The sequence below is a fragment of the Lipotes vexillifer genome, unplaced genomic scaffold (genome assembly GCF_000442215.2).
Source record: "Lipotes vexillifer unplaced genomic scaffold, Lipotes_vexillifer_v1.1 scaffold447, whole genome shotgun sequence".
Taxonomy (NCBI): domain Eukaryota; kingdom Metazoa; phylum Chordata; class Mammalia; order Artiodactyla; family Lipotidae; genus Lipotes; species Lipotes vexillifer.
In genome coordinates this window covers 807,184-826,138 of record NW_006786302.1, presented here as the reverse complement: position 1 = coordinate 826,138, position 18,955 = coordinate 807,184, and the positions used below count along the sequence as shown (strand labels likewise).

At 40.8% G+C, this 18,955-nt stretch overlaps 1 protein-coding gene across 1 annotated transcript in view; it reads left to right on the top strand.

The window, feature by feature from the left end:
• The first annotated feature begins 4,055 nt into the window (after positions 1-4,055).
• NDUFV2 (NADH:ubiquinone oxidoreductase core subunit V2) overlaps positions 4,056-18,955 on the top strand; it is a 26,102-nt gene continuing 11,202 nt past the window's right edge. Inside the window, exons 1-6 of the mRNA XM_007458448.1 lie at positions 4,056-4,208; positions 11,043-11,108; positions 13,097-13,159; positions 13,247-13,363; positions 15,652-15,820; positions 17,554-17,663. Of these exons, the coding sequence (XP_007458510.1) occupies positions 4,155-4,208; positions 11,043-11,108; positions 13,097-13,159; positions 13,247-13,363; positions 15,652-15,820; positions 17,554-17,663 (579 nt within the window). The 5' untranslated portion in view covers positions 4,056-4,154. The remainder of the gene's footprint in view (positions 4,209-11,042; positions 11,109-13,096; positions 13,160-13,246; positions 13,364-15,651; positions 15,821-17,553; positions 17,664-18,955) is intronic.

Here is an 18,955-nt window from a genome sequence, read left to right as displayed (position 1 = left end):
CTGGTCTTATTTACATTGCTACCACCGCAGGATGAGAGGTTGTTGCTCCATACATTACCCATACCAGCAATTAGCAGTCTTAAAATTTTGCCAATCTGTTAGGCAAATATTGTATTCATTGTTTTTCTTTTTCTTTTCTTTTTCTTTTTTTTTGCAGTACGCGGGCATCTCACTGTTGTGGCCTCTCCCATTGCGGCGCACAGGCTCCGGACGCGCAGGCTCAGCGGCCATGGCTCACGGGCCTAGGCGCTCCGCGGCATGTGGGATCTTCCTGGACCGGGGCACGAACCCGTGTCCCCTGCATCGGCAGGCGGACTCTCAACCACTGCGCCACCAGGGGAAGCCCTGTATTCATTGTTGTTTAATTACTTGACCAGGAAGCACTGATCAAATTCTGAGAAAAAATTTCACTTAAGCAAAGGAAGCCACTAGGTTCAGTCTCACATTAGGGAAGTAACAAGTCACTTGAATATGTTAATGGCTTAGGTGACATTCTGCTTACCATTTTTTTTATTTCTATTTTTTTTTTTTTTTTTTTTGCATTACGCGGGCCTCTCACTGTTGTGGCCTCTCCCGTTGCGGAGCACAGGCTCCGGACGCGCAGGCTCAGCGGCCACTGAACGGCCATAAAGTTTGGTCATTCCCCCCAACTTTATTCTAGTTCCCCTGGTGCCCAATGCCCCATCTCCCACCCCCCAAACACATGCATTCTTTTTTTAAAATATTTATTTATTTATTTATTTATTTAGGCTACGCTGGGTCTTAGTTGCAGCACGCAGAATCTTTTAGTTGCAGCATGTGGACTTCTTAGTTGCGGCATGCGGGATCTAGTTCCCCGACCAGGGATCAAACCCGGGCCCCCTGCTTTGGGAGCGCAGAGTCTTACCCACTGGACCACCAGGGAAGTCCCAAACACATGCATTCTTTAATTAAAGGGTTGGCCACTATAGTTAGGGCCAACTTCCCTGGGCTTATGGCAATAGCACTAACTTAGAATAGTGGAATATATCCTAACCAGGCAGACATAATGTCCATTACATGTATGTAATCAAGCCAGCTTCAATCAAGCCTACAGGGTTAGGTCACTAACATTGGAAATCACTGATGTCCATGTGGGTCTGTGCTCAGAAACAATGACTCTGAAAATGGGAGGGGGACATCCTTGGCGGTCCAGTGGTTAAGACTTTGCCTTCCAATGCAGGAGGTATGGGTTCGATCTCTGGTTGGGGAGCTAAGATCCCACATGCCTCCCGCAAAAAACCAAAACATAAAACAGAAGCAATATTGTAACAAATTCAATAAAGACTTTAAAAATGGTCCACATCAAAAAGAAAAAAAAAGAAAAAAAGTGGGAGGAAGAGCAGGGATTTTTCAAACAGTCCCCACAATTCTAGCCTAAGGACTTTGCGAAGAATAGTTGATTGTGCAGTGGGATGGCTCTAGAAATGAACTCACATTACTGGGTGTAAGAGATATTAATCCTGACATTTGCACTTGAGAATTATTTGGGTTAACGATAAGTCAGAGTCACCCTGGGCATTAACAAATCATTTGGACTGCTGAACAGAGTGGTGTCACACTTACTGGCAGTTGAATGTTGAACTAAAAGCATTTTACTTTCTGTATCATTGTTGAAAAAGTTTTAACAGGCTAGACAGTCCCTTAACCCTGATCCTTAATATTTTAAGCATGACTCTTTGCATTCTTTGGTTTTACTCCTAAGTAACAGAAATTAGGGACACCTGCTAAATCCTTGCTTACTGTTAGACACCAATGAAATATACACGTTCTCTACAGATTGTCACCTCCAAAGAGACTGCTCTACCGTGGAAGACACCATGCTAACACCTACTCTAAGCTAGGTACCTTTTTTTTTTTTTTTTTTTTTTTGGGTTTGCAGGCCTCTCCTCCAAAGAGACTGCTCTACCGTGGAAGACACCATGCTAACACCTACTCTAAGCTAGGTACCTTTTTTTTTTTTTTTTTTTTTTGCGGTATGCAGGCCTCTCACTGCTGCGGCCCCTCCCGCTGCAGAGCACAGGTTCCGGACGCGCAGGCCCAGCGGCCACAGCTCACCGGTCCAGCCGCTCCGCGGCATGTGGGATCCTCCCGGACCAGGGCACGAACCCGTGTCCCCTGCACCGGCAGGTGGACTCTCAACCACTGCGCCACCAGGGAAGCCCCTAAGCTAGGTACTTTTAAAAGCATTTCACAGGTGTTTCATGTCATTTTTACAGGTGTTTCATAATGTCTGCTGGAGGAACATCTGGGACCCTTCCTTAAAAGGTAAGACTTTTTTCTCCTAGGAGTGTTGTCATCTGCATACAGTCGTTGGAACTGCTGCAGCCATCTTGTAACAATCATAGGAGTCCTAGCTGAGGATGGAGGAGTAAAAGATGGAAGGCACTCAAGTTTTTAAGGACATCGTTGAGTAACTGAATTATCTAATATTGGAACTTCTCTGCCTCTGGAATTCTTTTCGTGAGAGATCATGAATCCAGTACTGTTTAATCTACTTCAGTTAGGTTTCCTGTTACTTGTATGGAAAAGCACTCTCACTGATACACATGCATGTAAGTCTAAATCCATGCAGACATACGGCCCTTTCAGAGAGGTCAAATATATTTGCACTGTGGTTAAGATTTTCATGGTCAAGAAATATTGAATTCCTCCCACATGCCAGGCACAGTACAGGTTGTTGAACCGAATGGGTTGGAGAGGGCAGGATCCTGCACCTTTGGTGGAGAATGTGGTAAATGTGGTGATGAAAGTGGACCCAGGTGTACTTAGGGAAGGTATCATGAAGACTAGGCCAGGAGGCTAGAGAAGACCCTAACAGAGTCCAGTAAAAGCCTGCATTCCAGATTTAAAGACCCATGCCGTATCAATCAACATCATCCATTTCTAAGTTTCTATGTATTTGTGATACGTTTTGGTTTTAGTTATATAAGAACTGTAAGAATAGTGTTATGTGTATAATAGTGTTAGGTGTATCTATATTTAGGTAATGTTATAATAAAATAGCTTAAATCAACACTGAGGCCCAGAATGTTTTTCCCTTTTAAAAGGAATTACTGAAGCCAATTTAGAGGAAGCACACTAATTCAAAAGATGAAGCAAAAGAATGGGAACCAAGGCATTTGGTGTCTATTCCTAGCTACTGGCTGGCAGCCCTCTGTGACTCCAGTTCCCTAATTTGTAAAATATGACTCATAAGGAGTTTCAACTGAGTATTTTAGAGTTTTTAAATTAATGAGGGATACGTTTTTAAAAACTCCCTGTACTGATATGAAAGTTCCAGAAATCATTCACAAGTTTATTATAGCAAAGAAAATGGGCCTAAAAGGAAGCGAGTGAGTTCAGGACGTACAAGGAAAGGCAGTCAAGAGAGAAATCAGGAGGGAAGTGCGTGGTCAACTCCCCACAGCAGGAAGTGGCGCTCTGCAGATCAGAGCTATTACCGAATAAATACTTGCTGGAATTTCCAGAGATGACCAAATAAACATCAAGAAGGAAGTGGCTTTTTTCTCTTTGGAAAGTTTTATTATGGAAAATTTCTAACACGTACGAAGAGCCGAGAATAGTAACGAGCACTACCCCGCAGCTTCAGGCAGTCGTCACGGCCCGTTACTCTGGAGCAAATTCCAAACATATTATTTCGTCCCTAAATACGTAGGCACGCACCTCTAAAGCAAAACAACGGGAACCAAGGCATTTGGTGTCTATGCCCAGCTCACTGGGGGGCAGCCCCTGTATCTTCAATTCTGCAATTGGTAACATACGATTTATAGGGGAACGGAACGGAAATTTTTTTTAGGCAACCACAATCATAAAGGAGGCGGTTAAATCCTCCTAAGGCTCCAGGAGGGAGGCTCACCCCAAAATTCCGGGTCGGCGGAGCTCAAGGCGCTGACCGGGGACATCTCCTTTCAAGGCGAGGGCCCCGGGTGCGGCCCGCGAAGCCCGCCTTCTAGGGCGCCGGCGGGTCCTGGCACCGCCCCTGCCCCGGAAGTCTCCGCCCATTGGCCCCAGCCGCCCCCGCACGCCCCTGCCGCCCGGGGCGCGCGGGGTGGGCTCGGGGGCGCGCACGCCGTGCGTGCCGGGTGCTCGGGACTGTACCTGGCGCGGCCCAAAGGCCCGCAGTTTGGCCTGCCATGTTCCTCTCCGCGGCGTTCCGGGCCCGTGCAGCCGGCTTCGCCGCCCAGTGGGTAAGGAGGCTCGAATGAGTGCGGGCGCTGACCGCTGCCCTCCCCCTCTCTCCGCGCCTCCTGTTTTAGTCAAGAGAAATCACGGGCACACGGGAGCCCAGGGCCCCGGACGGGACCCCGGGCGGCGGCAAGGACACCGCGGCCTTCGCTCTCCTCAGGGAGGCCGCGTCGCCGCGGAGCGAGGGGGTCGGCGGTGCGGCTGCGGCGGGCGCGAGGCCTCCTTCTGGACGGGAGGCGGGAGGGCGGTGCCGGGACCCCCGCCCGCCTAGCAGGCCAAGTCTGCGCGGGGCGGCCCCAGGGTCCCCTAGCAGCACTGCCCTTGGCAGGTGGGGAAGTTGGCCGAGTGATGGCGTCACCGCGTCCCGCACCCGGAGGACGTCGGGGCCGTTCGCGCTCCTGACATCCAAGCCCGTCTCTAGAAAGGACGTGTACTCTCGGGGTGAAACACCCGTTCGGCACTAACTTAACAGAGCGTGTTCCAGAAGTGACGAGGGTGACGGCGGGGCATTTACCGGAAGGAAAGCAGCCTTTTCCCCAGCAGTAACGTAGAAAGGTTGAATCAGTTCTCTGCAGAAGGGAGGGCGGTGGTGCGCAGTAGCGGAGGATGAGCTCAGGGCCTTGCAGGGAGACCTGAGTTTGGATGGTGGGTGCACCGTCTTTCCATCTTTGGGCTCTTATTGTTCTCACCAGGTGTCCTCGGCTGTCAAGTGGGAATATTCCAATTTTCAGAGTTTGGTCTTCAATAAACGCTTGAGGTTCTACTGTTACCTGCTGGGCTCCAGGTAACAATGTGGATAATAATAATGACAGGTGACATTCCGTGACGGACCTTCTAACCAGGCCCTTCTAGCCTTTTACAAATAGTGGGATATCAATGACCTAGCAAAAGTCAGGAAAGATGTGAGTTAAGTGGTCTCACCAATAAAGTTCCTTTCCTAAAAGAGAAACCTCTAAGGAAATCATTTACATTTTCAAAGAAATTGCTTATTTTGTTATAATTGCTGCTTTGTTAGCCAGCTGCCAATTTCTTCAGCCACAGGATTTTATTCAGCTCGTCATTGCTTTAAAAATATCCAGAATTTAGTACTGTGTCTAGAGGAAGACACTAATTGTGTGACCTTGAGCCATATTTCTTAATCTCCTTGAGCTCTATTTTTCTTTTCTGTAAAGTGCAGTAATACCTTATTGAGCGATTGTCAAGAATTGCCTAAAAATTATGAAATATGGAGCAATAGCTACTCAAAATAGGTTTATTTCCATCTTTCCTTCAGTAATTGCCCAAAGTTTTCTGTAATGTTGACACCATTTTACAACTCATCACTGCCTCTCTCCCAAGCCACTAATTAGTTTCGTAGGGGTGAGAGAGTTGTGGTGGCATTTTCAAGGATTGTGTTTTCAGTTTTAGAATTTTAATTTGGTTCCTTTTTTATAGTTTCTATTTCTATCTTTTCATTTATTGAAGATTTTTTTCTTTCTGTCCTTAAGCACCGTTGTAGCAGTTTTGAAATTATTGTTTGGTAATCTCCATTGTCTTTTTTCTTGAAAATGGGTTATTTTGCTTTTTTGTTTTATGTTGAGTGATTCTGGATTGTATCCTGGACATTGTGAATGATGTCATAGAGGCTCTAGATTTTTTAAATTCCTCCAAAGAGTATTTTGTTGTAGTTGTTGCAGGCAGGCAATTAACTTGAACTGCAGTCTGGCTCCATTGTGGACAGCGGCTCAAATATTGGTTCAGTTCTTTTAGCTGGGCTGTTTGGAGTCTGCCCTGTGTGCGTGCATGTTTGGAGTTAGCCACAGAATTGGGGGCTTCTCCACTCTGGCTTTTCCTTTTCTGGGATTTCCCACTTGCCTATGCCTCTCCTGTGGTTGTCGCAACCTCTCCTGTGGTACTTCAAGACATTAGGGCTGCAGGTTTTCTCTTGGAGTTTTAGCTGCCCAGCATGGGATAGACTGGGGCCTGCCTTCACGGTAAAAGATGTAAAGAAAAAAAAAAAGAACCCTTATTGGCTTCTTCTAAGTCTAGACTCCCTTCATGTGTCTGCCTGCATTTGGTTGTTCTTCAGTGCCTTCAGAAAGATATTTTGTTTTTAATTTTTTAAAAAATATTTTGTCCAGAGTTTATAGTTGTTACCCAGTGGTTTGGCCTGATGATAATCTACTCAGCCGTACTAGAAGTAGAACGTTCTTTGGTGGCATTTTTCTTCCTAAATTTTAAGGTTTGTAGAATGAAATGTTTTCCTATTCCATTAGAGATTCCATTTATTTTGCAGTATCTACATTTTGGCTCTAGGACATTAACCCAGTTCTTTAGAAAGAAAGAAAGAAAGAGAGGGAGGGAGGGAGGAGGAAAAGTGAGATTAGAGGGCATTTATATTAGTTTTTTATTGCTCCTGTAACAAGTTACCACAAATTTGGTGACATACACAAATTTATTATCTTATGATTGTGTAGGTTAAAAGTCTGACATGGGTCTCACTCGGCTAAAACCAGGGTGTTGGTAGAGCTACCTTTCTGGAGATTCTAGGGGAGAACCTGTTTCCTTGGCTTTTCTAGCTTCTAGAAGGTGCCCTTCTTTGTTGGTCCATAGCCCCCTTCCATCTTCAAAGCCAGCAAGGGCAGGTCAAGCTCTCACATACCATTCTGACCCTGCTCTAACTTTGCTCACTCCTCTGCTGTTTTAAGAGCCCTTGGGCCCACCCTGATAATCCAGAAAATCTCCCTATTTTTGGATCAACTGATTAGCAGCGTTAATTCCATCTGCAACTGTAGTCCTCTTTTGCTGTGTATACTAACATATTCACTGCTTCCCAGGATCAGGATGTGGGTATCTTTGGGGCACCATTATTCTTGCCTGCCACAGCCGTAAACAGTTTAGGGGAAAGAGAAAATAAACACATTTTAAGTTTATACACGGAGGTTCAGTAGGTCACTATTGCACACTACAAACTCAGATATTTATATTGGAGATGTGAACTCAGTCTCCAGTGTAAGGATAAAAATAGAATGCTAGGGCTTCCCTGGTGGTGCAGTGGTTGAGAGTCCGCCTGCCGATGCAGGGGACACGGGTTCGTGCCCCGGTCTGGGAAGATCCCACATGCCGCGGAGCAGCTGGGCCCGTGAGCCATGGCCGCTGGGCCTGCGCGCCGGAGCCTGTGCTCCGCAACAGGAGAGGCCACAACAGTGAGAGGTGCAGAGAAGCAGAGCAGCCTCCCTAAGGTTATAGTAATTGGTGAAGGTGAGACTGACTGAAACGATGTTTGGACATTTCATTTCTATGAAGTATTCTTCTCATTAGGACATTGGAGTGTTATTGGTATCCATACTGGATTTTAGATATGTAAAGAATGCTTTGTTTAATTTATGGGCAAGATGGCTGAAAGTAATCACGAATATTGTGACCATTAATATGGTTATCTTAATCTGTAATGCTCCTTTAATACCTGAGTTGTTCGTTTTAGCTTTTCTATAATATAAAATTTGGCCAAATTTTACTTGATAATTCTCTCACAAAGCTAGTAAAATCACTTCTATTTCTTTAATCCAAATTAACATTTTTAGTTAAACTACTGATGGAAGTTTATTTGGAGAACATTTGTAAAACTCTCCTATGTATATTTGAAAATATTACAAAACTTAGTTTTAGTGGTTTAGTTTAGACGGCATGTCCTCAAGTCAGAAAAACCTGTGTTTGACTTTTCATGGATTTAGCTGTGTGATCTAGTGAAAGTTCTTTTCTTTCCTTTTTTGAGCCTTAGTTTCCATATCTGTAAAACGAGGGATGATAATAATACCTATGTGGGGATTTTGTGAGCCAAGGGAGGCAGGCCTTTTCATTTCTAATCTGTCTCCCTATATATGCTATGTGTTTTTTTTTTTAAAACAGTAAATGTAGCTCTTCTGTTCTTACGGAAAACCTAAATATATATTATACATTAAAACAGAATTTTAGCAACTTAATGTCAAAGGTGATTTCTTCAAAATAGTAGAGAAAGGGCTCAATTTGTTTATAAAACAAAAGCAAGCAAAATAATGAAGGTAAACTGATAAATATTAGCCCTCATTTGTTTTTCAACTGGGCATACACTATTACTCATTCATAGCAAGTTATCACGTGGCCGTTTTCAAAGCTGCCCTGTTTTTTGATATCTTTAGGAACTTCACCTATTTTACTACATTCATTATAATATCCACATCAGGCATTTTCAATAAAGGAATAAATAAGATATTAAAAATTTGAATTATAGAGGGGAGGGGCAAGATAGAGGTAGGGGATTAAGAGTTACAACTACTATATATAAAATAAATAAGCTGCAAGGATGTATTATTGTACAGCACAGGGAATATAGCCAATATTTTATAACTTTAAAAATATAGGGCTTCCCTGGTGGCTCAGTGGTTGAGAGTCCGCCTGCCGATGTATGGGACACGGGTTTGTGCCCCCGTCCAGGAAGATCCCACATGCCGCGGAGCGGCTAGGCCCGTGAGCCCTGGCCGCTGAGCCTGCGCATCCGGAGCCTGTGCTCCGCAACGGGAGAGGCCACAACAGTGAGAGGCCCGCGTACCGCAAAAAAAAAAAAATATATATATATATATATATATGTGTGTGTATATGTATATATGTATATGTATAGTGAATCACTATGTTGTGCACCTGAAACATAATATTGTAAATCAACTAGACTTCAATTTTAAAAAAATTTGAATTATAAGTAGTCTTTTCCCTACTTAATGGGCCATTTGAATTCAGTTTCACTTTTAGAAGAAGGAAGCATTCTAGGAAGAAATCGTCTTAGAACTGGAAAAGAACAACTTAGTTAGGCGGGACTGATTTGAAGAGTAAGCTGAATTTTCCCCCCTCCTTAGACTAGAGTCTAGGCTTTTCACTAGACTGGAGTCTATAGTTTCTCATTAGACTCTGAAAATGTCTATACTTCAGTGAATTCCAGTTGAATTCACTGAACTCCAAATGAAAATTCAAGAAACTTTTTTTTTCATAAGCAAGAATATAATTTGATAGTGAAGAATTAATAGTGGGTTTCAGTTCTAGCTTTTTCAGGGTTTAAGAAGGAAGGGAGAAGACTTACAGCAGGCAAGTAGTGACAGTGACTCTGTTAGCTAACACAGCACAGTTCTCAAAATGCAGTTTAAATCTTCCATTGTTCAGTTATTAAATGTTTTATCCCCATATCTGCTAGGCAGATGTAGTAATGCTTTAACAGGTTTATGGTATCTTCAGAGATAAGGTTATATAGTACCTGACTATTTGAACCTTAAAATACTTCAATAAGTATATATCCCTGTTTTTACAGATACAGAAATTGACACCAAAAAATTAAGTGGTGCTTCCCTGGTGGTGCAGTGATTGAGAATCTGCCTGCTAATGCAGGGGACACGGGTTCGAGCCCTGGTGTGGGAGGATCCCACATGCCGCTGAGCAACTAGGCCCGTGAGCCACAACTACTGAGCCTGCGCGTCTGGAGCCTGTGCTCTACAACAGGAGAGGCCGCGATAGTGAGAGGCCCGCGCACCGCGATGAAGAGTGGCCCCCTCTTGCCACAACTAGAGAAAGCCCTCGCACAGAAACGAAGACCCAACACAGCAAAAATAAATTACTTAATTAATAAACTCCTACCCCCAACATCTTTTTAAAATTTAAGTGACTTGTGGAAGTTTACACGTTAGCAAGTGGCAGCATGGTGATCTAAACCCAAATCTTGCATTAAAAAAATCGTCATCATCATCTGAAACTCCAGCATTTCTTTCTGTAACTTAACTACTTTTTCCTGACTGTTCTCAATCAGTATGTAGTCTATCTTCAAGGATTTGGACTTTAAAACACTCTATTTTGGGGAGAGAGAGAGAGAATATGTGTGTGTGTGTGTGTGTGTGTGTAAATTCACATGCATATGCAGAGTTACAGGTCAGCCAGAGAGTGCCTCAAAATAGATTTTCCAGTATGCCACTACATAGGCCTCAAGACCAATTTTCAAGATTATCTGTATATTTTTAAGTAAGGTATGTGACATATCCTGGAATAATGAGGAAAGGATCAAAACTGAAGCTTTTCTAACTTAGAGATTGGTGGTGTTTATTTTGATATACTGGGAAATTGGAAAGAGAATTAACAGTAGATGTTTCATTTTGTACTTGATGAACGTTTTGTTTTAAATAAGAATTTTTTTTCAATTTGTCAATTCATGCTAAAAGAAACCTAGAAAATAGAAAAATATAAGAAACAAAATATGAAATAAGAGTCCCTTGTAATCTTGTTAACATCATAATAACAGATAAGCGCTTTTAATTGTTAAGGCCATCTAGTATTTTCATTAATGTCTATATTGAATATATTGGGTTGGTAGTTTATGCTTTTCTGTTTGTTTTGTTTAACCTTGATATTTTCCAGTTATGATTGTGCCACAAACGCCTCTTTCTATGTCATTTTTTTTTTTTTTTTTGCGGTACGTGGGCCTCTCACTGCTGCGGCCCCTCCCGTTGCGGAGCACAGGCTCCGGATGCACAGGCTCAGCGGCCACGGCCCACGGGCCTAGCCGCTCCGCGGCACGTGGGATCCTCCCAGACTGGGGCACGAACCCGTATCCCCTGCATCGGCAGGCGGACTCTCAACCACTGCGCCACCAGGGAAGCCCAGTAACCTTACCTTTGAATCTCTATTTCCTTATATATCTCCTGAAATAGAGGTGGGCATGGTGTAGTGTGGTAAGCCATATCTCTTAAGATATTCTACTTCTATCAGTTGATTCTATTATTTTAAATTATGGCTCTTAAAATTTCATAAGGCTTTTGATTTACTAAACTTTCTTAAAATTTTAGGGAAGACATGTAAGGAATTTGCATAAGACAGCTGTGCAGAATGGAGCTGGAGGAGCCTTATTTGTGGTAAGTAATTACTTAGATTTCTTCAGAATGGAAGGAGTTGGAAATGTGGGTGGATATAACACAACATATCTTAAACACCAGTGTCTTTGGTATTTGGTGGCCATTGTGGGAATTTAAACATAGCTAATTGAATTCACTACATTTCAAGAGGTGTAGTTCCAGCTAAACCTCTCAAATTTAAATTGATACCAGCGCAACTCTGGGAATAAGAATTTAGATTATTCCTTGGTGAAATAACTGTGAACCTAACCTGATTTCTTGTCACACTTTAGGTTCTTAAAAATCATTCATGTTGGCTAGTGAAGATTCTGAGGCTGCAACTTGGGGAATCCCAAAATGGCACTAGCTTGAAACTCGTAGATTTTAGTAATACAGCGAACACATTGGCAGTTGGCCTTTATGTTTTTTGTGTCCAGGGTTTCACTACAGGGAGAGGTCGATGAATTCCCTAGCTTGGTTGCACAATTCAGAAAGGCTAAGATATGTATCCCCTTTCTGTGACAAGGTACATTTTTTAGGAATCAAACTAGTGTTTAAAGGCAATTTAGTGGACTTGTATGATGATTTAGAGTTAGTGGTATCATTTTGGAAAATGAATTATTTTTAGGCTGACTCTTAATAAATGAGTTAGCTATACTATTAATAAGTAGAGTCCTGCTTTGTATTTTGCCGTCTTTGTCTAAAAACATTAGAGATCATTGTCCAAAGTTTCCGCTTTTTTTCTCTTCTATGTCCTTGAAAAACCAGAACTCTGAGAGTTAACTTACTTAGGGATTCAGTTCTGTGTTCACCATACATACAAAACATTAATTGATGTAAGTGTTAATCTCAGTGTGACTCATTTGATTTCCTGTTGACATGCCATTTCTTGTCAGTGTTTGAAGAGGGCCTGCTCTTTTGGAGAAGAAATAAAGCTTGCTGTTGGCTAGTTTCTGTTACAGAAAACTAGCTGTTGGCTAGTTTCTGTTACAGAAAACTAGCTGTTGGCTAGTTTCTGTTGTGTGGGGAAGAAATGGTGCTTTTGTAGTAGGAGGTAGGTCCCTTTGACAATCTGGTACACTCTCTTTTGGAAAAATGCACATATTTTCACACTTAGTATTTTGTGTCTTAGGGACTTCCGTTGTGGTCCAGTGGCTAAGACTCTGCACTCCCAGTGCAGGGGGCCCGGGTTCCATCCCTGGTCTGGGAACTAGATCCCACATGCTGCAAGTAAGAGTTTGCATACCACAACTAAAGATCCCACATGCCGGGACTTCCCTGGTGGCTCAGTGGCTCCCTGGTGGCTCCCTGGTGGCTTCCCTGGTGGCTCAGTGGTTAAGCCTCCACACTCCCAGTGCAGGGGGGCCAGGTTCGATCCCTGGTTCAGGCACTAGATCCCACATGCATGCCACAACTAAGGAGCCCACCTGCTGCACTTAAGGAGCCCACATGCCACAACTAAGGAGCCCATGAGCTGCAACTAAAGAGCCCGCCTTTCTCAACGGACCCGACGCAACCAAATAAATAAATAAATAAATAAATAAATATTTTTTTTAAAAAAGAAAAGGTCCCACATGCCACAACGAAGATCCCTCATGCACAGCCAAATAAATAAATTTAAAAAAAAATTATGTCTTAATTTCATTAGGCTTCCAATAATTGGTAATTTTTTGTAATTAGATTACATTAGAAGATCCTATTCTCTAATCAAGTTGGATAATGCTTTTTTTGGCTTTTGATCCTAAAGCTACTTCTTGTAACCTATAAAGGATGATTTTGAAAACTTCTAAATTTTTGAATTCTGCTAATATCTTGGTAATCATACTCGTCAGATCTGTATTTCATAATTAGTTTAGCCATTCTTCTTGATGCAAGGATAGGTTGATGTATATATCATGTTCGAATTAAAGCAAAGAGATTAAATGAACAGTAGTAGTAAAGTACAAAGTTATTCACACTCTTGAGGCAATTTTGATAATTTTGGAAAACATTTTTTTTCCTTTGTGTAGCACAGAGATACTCCTGAGAATAACCCAGATACTCCATTTGATTTCACACCGGAAAACTATAAGGTATGACTAAATTAACATTATAATTAATTTACAAAATATTTAGTATCTTCCATATGTATAAAAACAAGTGCTTTTTCTTTGATACAGAGGATAGAGGCAATTGTAAAAAACTACCCAGAAGGGCATAAAGCAGCAGCTGTGCTTCCAGTCCTGGATTTAGCCCAAAGACAGAATGGATGGCTGCCCATCTCTGCCATGAACAAGGTACTTCATTTTTGTGTTAGTTCAAAAAGAGGAGAGATTGTGTATAGTAACTTCCTTATGTAGAAATTTCTCTGACATTCATTGATATCAGTCCAGGAGTTTGAAGCTCTTTAATCATTTATATGTTTCATAACTCAAATTACATTTATATTTTGGTTGGTTCCCTTAATAATGCAGAGAACTGAAAGGGTAGAGCTTTTTATCCTTGCAAGATGTAGTAAAGGCATTATAGTGAAAGAGGCTTTCTTTTTTTCTGTCTTTGAGAGAAATGGCGATAATAATAAAAGATCCCAAATGTGTATAATTTGCTGTCAAGATATTCTGAAAATGAATGTACTGCTTAAACACTAGAATTGCAGAGAAAAGGATCTGCTCACAGCTAATGTGAATCTTTTTAATATTTTGCATCTTTGGCTACAGGCTTTAACAAAAATACATATAATACATGGTATTTACGACACTTGATTATGGCAGCTTGGAATCCACAACCTACAGAAATGTTATGGGTGACCCATTTAAATATGGTTAATATATTCATGCATGTTTTAGGATTCATTTTTTCCTAATAGTGTTTTCAGCAGTAATCCAAATTTCAAGTTTATTCATATCCTATTAATACAACTACATTTGTATGGTATTATGTTACAGTGTATCATTTACAAAGTGCCATATAAAACCTTACATTATTATTTGATTCTTGTGAGAATCACATGACTAATAAGCCAATGTGATATAATGGAAAACATATTTTACTTTGAACTAAGAGATCTGAGTTTTCTCTGGATTTCCTCATCTGCAATGATGATTTTGAACTAGGTAGAGTTCTTCCAATTATTATATTATGATTTCTAAGTGATAGAGCTGGGACTGAATCATTTCTAATTCTATGCATTTTCTACTTGACTGACTATTGCAAAGATTCTACTATACTTCATTCTCCTTTTCACTTTCTAGAGTCTAACTATTAGGTTAGACCATTATCATCTTTCTTGGAGTATAGGAATGTCCTCAATTTATGTAATGGAATTCTGGATGCAAATTTTAGATATAGCTCATTGATCTCTTATTTACTTTGTACAGTACTCTAACACTGTTGTGGACCTTTAGGTTTTTGTTTTCTTACTATGAAAAATGTTATAAAGCAAGGTTGGTTGGTACTATACTTAGTAAACATAGGTGCTTATTTTTCTTTTTTTCCAGTAAACCACATATATGTTTGGGGGTTTTCTAAATTCCTTACATTATTTTTAATAGCCAGCTTCCTCAATAATGATTTAGATGCGTTTCTAATCATAAATACTTTTTTTTTTAAATTTGTTTTTAATATTGGTAAGCTTGTTGGAAGTCTTGCTGAGTGTCAAGCTTAGCAGAGCAAAATAAAATAAATGAGAGGGCTTCTCTGGTGGCGCAGTGGTTGAGAGTCCGCCGGCTGATGCAGGGGACACGGGTTTGTGCCCCGGTCCGGGAAGATCCCACATGCCGCGGACTGGCTGGGCCCGTGAGCCATGGCCGCTGAGCCTGCGCGTCTGGAGCTTGTGCTCCGCAACGGGAGAGGCCGCAACAGTGAGAGGCCCGTGTACCATAAAAAAATAAAATAAATGAGAAACTAATGTGAGAACATTTCAAAAATATTGTCCTGTTCTATTTAGAATTGGATGTATATGTGTGAGAGGCAAGAAACAGCATATAGAGAATAGAATGAAGATTCTTTCCACTTTGAGATTTTTAATGTTACTGTCCCCCTCCCCCCCCCCAAAGAAAGCCCAACCTTACAACAAAAACAAAATCCAGAGGCACATGCATCATTTCCTTAACCATCACTAAGGCGTAGGGAGGTGCACAGCAGCAGCTTGGGGGAGCTTTTTCAATTAAACACCAGGGCCTTACAATTATTCCATTGGTCAGGCCCCAGTGTGTGTATTTTGAGAGAAATATTCAGATGTATAAGCCTGGTTTAGTATCACTAAATTAAATTTAGCATACCTACTTTAATCTCGCACAAGTGAGCCGGGATTAGACGTCTTTTGAGAATAAATTTCTTTTAGAATCCCTGATAAGAGAAAGTTTAATATATTTGTCATTTGAAATGCCATTTAATGAGTTCCTTTTTCATGTCAAAACCTGGATATATGTATAATTTTTAAGTGTCAAAATTGAAGGACTTAGCCTCACAGATATCAGATACAGATATAGTTTCTGCTTTTGAAGAACTTTTTTGGTTTTTACCAAATTGAAGTAATATGCTCATTTAATAAATATTGTAATCATATTATTTTAAAATATTTTAGGTTGCAGACGTTTTACAAGTACCTCCAATGAGAGTATATGAAGTAGCAACTTTTTATACAATGTATAATCGAAAGCCAGTTGGAAAGTATCATGTTCAAGTCTGCACTACTACGCCTTGCATGCTTCGTAACTCCGACAGCATACTGGAGGCCATTCAGAAAAAGCTTGGTATGGGACACAGTATATTTATAAATTTTATGAAAAAATAGATTTGTATTTCGAGATTTGACCTATTTCTTACCTTTATTTTCAAACTTTTACCATCTTACTGGATCTGTACTTCAGGAGTAAATTTTTGTCTTACTGTGTTTGCCCACCATTATTGCTTCCTGTTTTGTATTCTTTAGTTCTCCTCCTCCTCAAAGCTGAGTTTTCATGTTTTCTTCCTTAACCATTAAGTATGTTTTAAAAGCTTCTCGAAGTTTTAAAGTTTTCATTGTTTAGAAAATTAAGTTTCACTTGTTGTGCGATATAGCATGTGGCACATAAAGAAGTGACTATATCATCCTTGTATCCTTCCAAACAAGACTTGGAACAAATAAGATACGAGAATAGGACTTCCCTGGTGGCGCATTGGTTAAGAATCTGCCTGCCAGCGCAGGGGACAAGGTTCAAGTCCTGGTCTGGGAAGATCCCACGTGCCGCAGAGCAACTAAGGCCATGCACCACAACTGCTGAGCCTGTGCTTAAGAGCCTGTAAGCCACAACTGCTGAAGCCTGAGTGCAACAACTACTGGAGCCTGCGTGCCTAGAGCCTGTGCTCCACAGCAAGAGAAGCCACCGCAATGAGAAGCCCGAGCACCACAACGAAGAGTAGCCCTCACTCACGGCAACTAGAGAAAGCCCGCATGCAGCAAGGAAGACCAATGCAGCCAAAAATAAATAAATAAATTTATTTTAAAAACAAAAATGATACTAGAATAGGAAGAATGCTTCAGGAAGGGAAATTTGGAATAAGATGTTATTACAATTATACTCCAATAAAGATGTTTAAAAAAGAAAGATGTTATTACAGTAGCATTCACAGAATTAAAAGGGCATTTTACTATAAAAAACTGCCATTGCTGCATTTATCACTATACATATCAAATGAAGTAAAAGGAGGTGTCTCTTAATTTTGTTGTTACTTGCATGTTGTAAAAATAGTTGGACAGTATAGAAGTATGTAAGACAGAAGTGTGAAGTCTGCTTAAAATCCTACCCCCCCCATCTGCGAGGTACAAATTTTGATTAGAGTTAGATATATTAGTTTTAGATTTTATGTTGTTTTAATTATTTTCATTATTAAATACATAAATGTAATATGTCTGTTTGCTTTTGCACTTGATTCTGGCTATAATAATATGTGTGCCTCATTTTTCTATTATAAGTTAAATTATTCTGCAGTTACTTTCATATGTACAACATGTCTTTGCATACTTGTCCAATTGTACACGAAGGTTGTTTACAAGAAGTAGAATTGCTGGGTCAGATTTTACTATATTTTGCTAAAATGCCTTCCCTAAAGATATGCGAGTACCTGTATTCCTCACATTCTTAATCTTTGACATTAGCTGTTTTCTGAGTCTTTGCCCATCTGATAGTATGACTGATTTTAGTAGGTTAATTATCATGATCAAAATGAAGATAATATGGTCTGATGCACTGTTATGTAACAACAAACACTGGAGATGAGTCCTCTGAAATTTGTTTTTAAAGGAACAAGTCCACTTAAATCCTTTAATGTTCTATAATAACTATACAGAGTTTAAGAAATTTAATGCTCTTGAATACTTTTTATATGCCTCTGTAAATACTTTTTATATATATGCTTTTTATGTTGGTTTTTATTTTTTGGTTCTTAAACTATATTGCAATTAAAATATAACCTGGTCCTTACCAGTGCTTATTTATATTTTTAGGAATAAAGGTTGGAGAGACTACACCTGACAAACTTTTCACTCTTATAGAGGTGGAATGTTTAGGGGCCTGTGTAAATGCACCAATGGTTCAAATAAATGACAACTACTATGTGAGTATTTACTTAATATAAAGTTGTATGATGTTATATTTAAAATATTTTAAAAATTTGGTTTCTTGTCATGTGGATGTTGGTTTCTGAATTATTCATTTAGAAGAAACTGTTGGCATAAATATCTAGAAGGTTTCTTTTTTCCTGGTTTCCAAACTTTATTAAAAATCAAAGAATAGAAAAACTTTACATAAAATATGTCAGTTTTAGCTTCCATATTGTTGTCCACCAGAATGTTTTAAAAAAATTACTATCATTAGGGCTTCCCTGGTGGAGCAGTGGTTAAGAATCCGCCTGCCAGTGCAGGGGACGCAGGTTCAAGCCCCGGTCTGGGAAGATCCCACATGCCGTGGAGCAACTAAGCCTGTGCATCACAACTACTGAGGCTGTGAGCCACAACTACTGAGCCCACGTGCCACAACTACTGAAGCCCGCGCGCCTAGAGCCCGTGCTTCACAACAAGAGAGGCCACTGCAGTGAGAAACCCGTGCATCGCAACGAAGAGTAGACCCTGCTCGCCACAACTAGAGAAAGCCTGCACACAGCAACAAAGGCCCAACGTGGCCAAAAGTAAATAAATAAATTTTTAAAAATCTTTTAAATTATGAAAAATTTAATAATTTACATATAAATACAAAAAATAACCACCAGGGCTTAATAGATAATAATATTTTGCCACACTTGCTTTAGGTGTTATAATTTTTATCATTACTATACGCAGAAATAAACTATAGGTGAGGGTAAACCTCCCCCACCCACATTCAAAATCCTGTTCTTCTCCTTTCATTCCCAGAGATAACCACTATCATAAATTTAGTGTTTTTCCTGTACATGTTTTTTAAACTTTCAAAATATATGTATCTAGGCATGCTAATACTACTATATTGTGTGCTTTAAAAATTTGACAGAGATTGTATCATACCTCTAAGAACTGCTTTAGCCAGATCTCAGAAGTTTTTTTTTTTTTAAAGGAAGTTATTTTGTTTGTTTATTTATTTATGGGTACGTTGGGTCTTCGTTGCTGTGCGGGCTTTCTCTAGTTTTGTTAAGCGGGGGCTACTCTTCGTTGCGGTGTGTGGGCTTCTCATTGCGGTGGTTTGTCTTGTCGCGGAGCACGGGCTCTATGTGCGCAGGCTCAGTAGTTGTGGCTCGTGGGCTCTAGATTACAGGCTCATAGTTGTGGCGCATGGGCCTAGTTGCTCTGCGGCATGTGGGATCTTCCCAGACCAGGGCTCGAACCCGTGTCTCTTGCATTGGCAGGCGGATTCTTAACCACTGAGCCACCAGGGAAG